This window comes from Cylas formicarius, unplaced genomic scaffold (assembly GCF_029955315.1).
Source record: "Cylas formicarius isolate icCylForm1 unplaced genomic scaffold, icCylForm1.1 PGA_scaffold_4__25_contigs__length_36172078, whole genome shotgun sequence".
Lineage (NCBI taxonomy): Eukaryota > Metazoa > Arthropoda > Insecta > Coleoptera > Brentidae > Cylas > Cylas formicarius.
The window spans coordinates 29,200,059-29,206,994 of record NW_026844334.1 but is presented as its reverse complement, the minus strand read 5'-3'; the positions used below and the strand labels follow the sequence as shown (position 1 = coordinate 29,206,994).

The following is a 6,936-nucleotide window of genomic DNA, read 5'->3' as shown; positions in this document are numbered from 1 at the left end:
GAAATTTTTTATCCAATATTCAGTTATACAAGCGCGCCAATTTAGACCTTTTTAGTCACGGGTTTGGGAGGAACGTTTTCGCTAGATATGACGTTTTTCAGTTCTGACGGACATAGTGACTCCTCAAGTTTATCACTGTATGGGGTGGTTCGCCTTGCTTTGCTTTGAATTTTGCAACTGACTGTAAAATGGAATACGGTTGTAGTAATTATGCAACAAGTGCGGTAAACGGCATTTGTCTCACGAGTTTCTAATAAGCGAGTGGCTTTAAAAGTTTACGGAACGTATTGCATACTATACTTTTTCTACGACTGTTAGTTTTTACGTACATTTTCGCAAAACAACGTTGACATGACCGTCAGAATTGACAAACGTCAAAATTTAAAGCGTGGGAAATATCTCCGAAAGCATCCGATCGTTCCCAAACCCATGCGGTAAAATCCCGGAAATGTCCGAAGTAACTCGGATTCGTGGGAAACAAAACTGACGTGGTAAAGTGCGGCTTCCCGCACGCTACATCGGTGTGTAGTTAGGTATTTTACAGACGGGAGTAGAAAAAAAATTACCGAACGTGTTGCATACTATATTTTTTCTGCGACCGTTAATTTTTGGGTACATTTTCGCAAAACAACATGAATGACCGTCAGAATTGACAAACGTCACAAATTCAAGGCGTGGGAAATACCTCCGAAATCATCCGATTGCTCCCAAACCCGTGTGGTAAAATCCCGGAAATATCCGAAGTGACTCGGATCGGTGGGAAACAAAACTGATGTGGTAAAGTGATGCTTCCCGCACGTTAGATCGGTGTATAATTAGATATTTTACAGACGGGAATAGAAAAAGTCTTTTTGTTTTACCAGATTAGCAACGTATTCTGTGTTTTATCAGACCCAGATGTTTTGTTCTTAACTTCAGGTGACCTATTCAAAGACATAATATCCAAAAGAGTAAAAGTAGTTAGACCGTTTTGTTATGGTTTATTTTAGCAAGATGTCAGCAGCAGGTAGTAGCAAGTGGTCATTAGCAATAGTTGTTTAATTTTCTTTTCTGCGCAAGTAAGCTTATTGATAATTTGATTTTTTTTAATTTAAATACTCGAAACTATATCAGAGTGGCAGTAGATTTAAACAAACCTCAGCCATAGACTGAGACAATTTTATATATAATATAATAATATCCTAAATAATTTAGTAACAAAATTTTTTAAAATGACAACATTATAATTGAAACGTAAAATTCGAATTATTACCAACTACGAAAGTTAAATAGCGCCATCGAAATCAATGAGAAAATTGAGTTTGAATTTTGGAAACTAACCCATCGATGATTGGAATAATTCCACTGATACAAAGACGTAATTGATGCATTGATTTTCACCGTAGAAAAAAACTGTTCCCATTTATCAGTGCTGCTCTCATTTAAGGTATTTTTCGCTAAATCTCGTCGAAAATTTCTCCTACAGTAACTTGAGTTCTTCAGCATATTAAGCATAGGTAATATTTTCATGAGCAGAGAGCATGGTCAAATGGTCAATGTTACCTGATAGCATCCGTGCCTCCCACAAGCGAAATTGTTCTAAGCCGCTTTCAAATGTCTGTACAAAATGTCCTTGTTTTTGAAGTTTTAAATTTAAATCATTCAAATGGTCCGTAGGGTTGACCAAAAATGCTGTCACATATCCATTTTGGGTCAACCAACTTGTTTTTGCATAAAATCCGCTATCTCTATTTCTAAGGTCTTAAAACCGTTTCAGCATTTTCTTTTTACTTAACTTCACGGCTAATATTTCATCTATAAAAGGCCTCGAACTGACGATGGTTAAGCCAGCGAGATAGAATAAAATTAATGACTATCACATTCGTAACATTCTGGAAACGAATGGATTCAGAACACAAGTGCTGTTGGTAGATAAAGATCTAAAGAACTGTCAAATCATCTTTTGCTATATTTCATTGAGTTGGTTTTTCGTTCAACAACATGCACCCTATAACTAATTTTGACCATGGCGAGCAAAAACTCGTGAATATTTTTTGAACTTCATTAAAAATATCTTCTCCAGTAGTGGTTGTTTTTAGCGGCTGCATAAGAAATAACAGTGAACTCTTTATCAACAAATATTACCAAGTGAGCTGTTTCGGACAAAGGGGTGCTCTGGTCTAATGCTATGGAAAATAATTCAAAAGCAGCCCTACTATCAGTCAACGTTGTTTTTATATCATTAGCTACCATATTTTCAAATTACATTTTTCTTTTCAGAACACAAAACATTGCAAACTTCTCACGTAAATTCTCCTTCTTTGTTAATGAACCATTTGCTGTTGTTTTTCTAAATTTGCGGTAAGCTTAGCTATTTGCACTTTTCTTACTCTTCCTGTCGGTGGATGCAGAACAGGATGCTTAGCTAACTTATGCCTCTTTATATTGAATTCTTTCAACAAGCGGGCTTCAAACAAGTAGTCTTGCCATTATGGAAGATAAAACATAATAACAAAGTAACAAAGCAGATTGACGGCACTAGGTAGCTCGGCAGCTCAAATAGAACTGAACTAAAGCTCAGGCCATACACCCGCTTATATAGACAAAATAAAGGAATGGACCAGGATCATTTAGTGTAGAACAATTGCGAAGCAAATTCTGATTTTCCGTAACTCGTTTCGGGACATTTGACAATAGTTTGTTCCAAATCTTATTTATCAAGAAAGTACTTTTGTTTTATTAGAGATGAGATTTTGTGTTCAATGCATTAATTATATAAGGATCGCTCGCTTATTACTATATTGCGGTCTCTAATAATTTCTAATTAGCTTCCACGCCTATGGACGCAACATTTTTTGATGGCTTTCTTACTTTAAAAGATACACCACAGGATGGATTTTGATGGTGCTTTCCTGAACAAATCCTTTGGATTAATAAGTGTTATACAGTACTAAGAATGCAGAAAGAAAAAGAAGAAGACTTTTCCAATGAAACTGTTGAAGTTGTCATTTATTGCTCTTTTCTTGCTTATTTTTAATCGCACGTTATCGCAAAAAGAGAAACAAATGAAACTATAATAATAATAATAAAATGAAAAAAAAACATCAGCCCATAAGCAAATACATAGGCATCGAAGTGAAATTTACACTAAACACTAAATACAATACTTTAGGTTTTAAATGCTAATTTTTTCAAGTGGTGTTTGATTATATTGGTGGAAGTACAATTAACATTTCGATTTTTAGACTGTTCGCTAAACTACACATTCCGAATAGTGGAGAGTTAACAGCAACATTGGTACGAGGTCTATTTAAATAAAAAAACGCTACTTCTAAACTTGTGCTATTTAGGAAAAAAGAAATATCAATTTCATAATGAACTAATTTATAAAAGGACGTTAATGCAGATTTTCTCCGGATAATTTCTTAATAGATAAAATTGCCTACGTATTTGAGGAATATGAATATTTGAAATACAATAATAGTTCTGAAAACAATAAAAAATGCCTAATGGTGGCAGAGTGTTTCCCGATTGGGACAAAACGGCGGTTTGTTCCTAGAATAAGATATTTCTGAGAGTATGTTTCCCAAAACATACAAAACTTACTAAAACCGTAAAACCCTTTTTGCTTGCGTGGCGCGCTCTAGCATCAGTCTTATTACCGACAATATTTTCATTTGGAAAATATGTTTACGCACGTAAATTACCGAGGTTTATCATAACAACGGCTACGCGAGGATTAATGGGTAAATATTAATTAGGACCAAACCATTTTAGATGCTGTGGGCAGAAACTAATTTAATTGGATGCGGCTTCGCGTTCTATTACGACCCTTCAAAGAGTTACAGGAAAAATTACGTCTGCAACTATGGGCCCGGGTAAGTGGATTTTACCAATTATTAACAATTGCGCGGTTTGGTCAAATAGTGTTCCACAATGGGGCAAATTTGTCTACTATTCAATTTATGCATGGCAAAGTATTTGCAAACATCGCTGCGGGATGCTCACACTAATGCATAAATCGTTTAATAAGTTTGTCCTGTTTTAGCGGTAACGTGTTGGGACAAGCGCCCTATGAAAGAGGTTATCCGAGTTGTACGGACTACGGAATGTCAGAATCGAGTAGATATCAAGGACTCTGTTGTAAGTTTATCTGCATCTCTTTAATTCATTTAAAAAGTTTTTGCAGTAAAAATTAACCGAATAATTTTAATGATTTAAATACTTAAGGTCTATTTCAGAAAGGTTTAGAGTAATAAAACCTCATTAGGTTTGCAAAGGGATTACAGAATACTTACGCCAATGTACCAAACAATGAAATTTACTGAAGAATGTTATTTTAAGAAGAATTTTATTTTAACAGAATGAACATTTGGCGTTATGTATATAATATTGGGTTCCCTTTTTTTATACATTACACATTCTAAACAAATATATTTCCAATCAACAAAGAAACTGTCATCTCTTTTTGACGTTATAATTGACAGTGCAATCGATCATTCTGTCGTTTTCGCGAATTCGCTGGTGCCACTTTCTCAATGAGTCGATCAAACAGCAGCTTAAGGTCTTTCATGTTGCGCCTTGCGTCAATACAAGTTCGCAGTGCGCAGCACAGCTAAACTTATATTTTTCTGCTAGAATATAATAATAACATCCTTTATAACAAAATCATATTATATGATAAAGAAACGTCTTGGGATGCAGCTTAAGAATGCACGTGTGTCACGTAATGATATCTTGCATTATACATAACTGTTACTGAATCAGACCGATGACATCTCCAAAATTGTCTTCAAAATCATCGGATACTAATGATTACTACTCGCTTCCTTATACCTGAAGGTACCCTGATACCCATTATCATTGCACAAAGTACATTTTTCTAAAATTTCCTAAAAAATAATCATTGCATTAAACCGTTTTGCAAAACTGTATTATTTTTTTTTTCAGCAAAAGCTGCGAACTACTATTTCGGAATTTCAAACTTCATATTGGATCGAATCGGCCACTGACGAAGGGCGTTTGCGAGTGAACGAAGTACCTAAAGATCTATTTAATGGCGTGTGATTAAATTATACTGGGATCGATTTTTGGATAGAAAATCTAAGAAAATCTTACATTCGTAGAATGTGCTAATTAAAGTATTATTAAATGATGTTGTGTTTTAAACATGTGATTATATTTTTGTAAATAAATAACATTGAACAAACGTCGCTTGCTTTTAGTAGAACCAAATGGAAAACCTAACGATGCAAAAGAAAAGAGATCGGAGCACGTACACATATATAACTTTGGAGAAAGGTCTAATTTGAATGTTAAAAAAGCTATAGTATTTTTATATATGTTCTTATAACCGTGTCTATAGTATGGAATACTATCTAGAAATTTTTTATCCAATATTCAGTTATACAAGCGCGCCAATTTAGACCTTTTTAGTCACGGGTTTGGGAGGAACGTTTTCGCTAGATATGACGTTTTTCAGTTCTGACGGACATAGTGACTCCTCAAGTTTATCACTGTATGGGGTGGTTCGCCTTGCTTTGCTTTGAATTTTGCAACTGACTGTAAAATGGAATACGGTTGTAGTAATTATGCAACAAGTGCGGTAAACGGCATTTGTCTCACGAGTTTCTAATAAGCGAGTGGCTTTAAAAGTTTACGGAACGTATTGCATACTATACTTTTTCTACGACTGTTAGTTTTTACGTACATTTTCGCAAAACAACGTTGACATGACCGTCAGAATTGACAAACGTCAAAATTTAAAGCGTGGGAAATATCTCCGAAAGCATCCGATCGTTCCCAAACCCATGCGGTAAAATCCCGGAAATGTCCGAAGTAACTCGGATTCGTGGGAAACAAAACTGACGTGGTAAAGTGCGGCTTCCCGCACGCTACATCGGTGTGTAGTTAGGTATTTTACAGACGGGAGTAGAAAAAAAATTACCGAACGTGTTGCATACTATATTTTTTCTGCGACCGTTAATTTTTGGGTACATTTTCGCAAAACAACATGAATGACCGTCAGAATTGACAAACGTCACAAATTCAAGGCGTGGGAAATACCTCCGAAATCATCCGATTGCTCCCAAACCCGTGTGGTAAAATCCCGGAAATATCCGAAGTGACTCGGATCGGTGGGAAACAAAACTGATGTGGTAAAGTGATGCTTCCCGCACGTTAGATCGGTGTATAATTAGATATTTTACAGACGGGAATAGAAAAAGTCTTTTTGTTTTACCAGATTAGCAACGTATTCTGTGTTTTATCAGACCCAGATGTTTTGTTCTTAACTTCAGGTGACCTATTCAAAGACATAATATCCAAAAGAGTAAAAGTAGTTAGACCGTTTTGTTATGGTTTATTTTAGCAAGATGTCAGCAGCAGGTAGTAGCAAGTGGTCATTAGCAATAGTTGTTTAATTTTCTTTTCTGCGCAAGTAAGCTTATTGATAATTTGATTTTTTTTAATTTAAATACTCGAAAACTATATCAGAGTGGCAGTAGATTTAAACAAACCTCAGCCATAGACTGAGACAATTTTATAATAGCCCATCCTACTTTATGGTCGAGCTATGAGTACATAGGAGAATGTTTCGCATTTTAAACTCCCTGTATTCAAATTGTGGCCATTCATGTCATTTAAAACCGTTCAATGCAACAATGATTTTTCAGTGTTTCAGTGTGTGACGTAGACGTATATATATATATATATATATATATATATATATATATATATATATATATATATATATATATATATATATATATATATATATATATATATATATATATATATATATATATATATATATATATATATATATATATATATATATATATATATATATATATATATATATATATATATATATATATATATATATATATATATATATATATATATATATATATATATATACTATATATATATTATATATATATATATTATATATAT

At 34.0% G+C, this 6,936-nt stretch overlaps 1 protein-coding gene across 1 annotated transcript; it reads left to right on the top strand.

Moving 5' to 3' along the window:
• The first annotated feature begins 3,665 nt into the window (after positions 1 to 3,665).
• Positions 3,666 to 5,394, top strand: LOC132701430 (scoloptoxin SSD976-like). The gene is made up of 4 exons (XM_060669311.1): positions 3,666 to 3,677; positions 3,757 to 3,857; positions 4,028 to 4,122; positions 4,930 to 5,394. The coding sequence occupies exons 1-4, from the start codon at positions 3,666 to 3,668 to the stop codon at positions 4,989 to 4,991; spliced, it is 270 nt and encodes an 89-aa protein (XP_060525294.1). The 3' UTR covers positions 4,992 to 5,394.
• Positions 5,395 to 6,936: the final 1,542 nt, after the last annotated feature.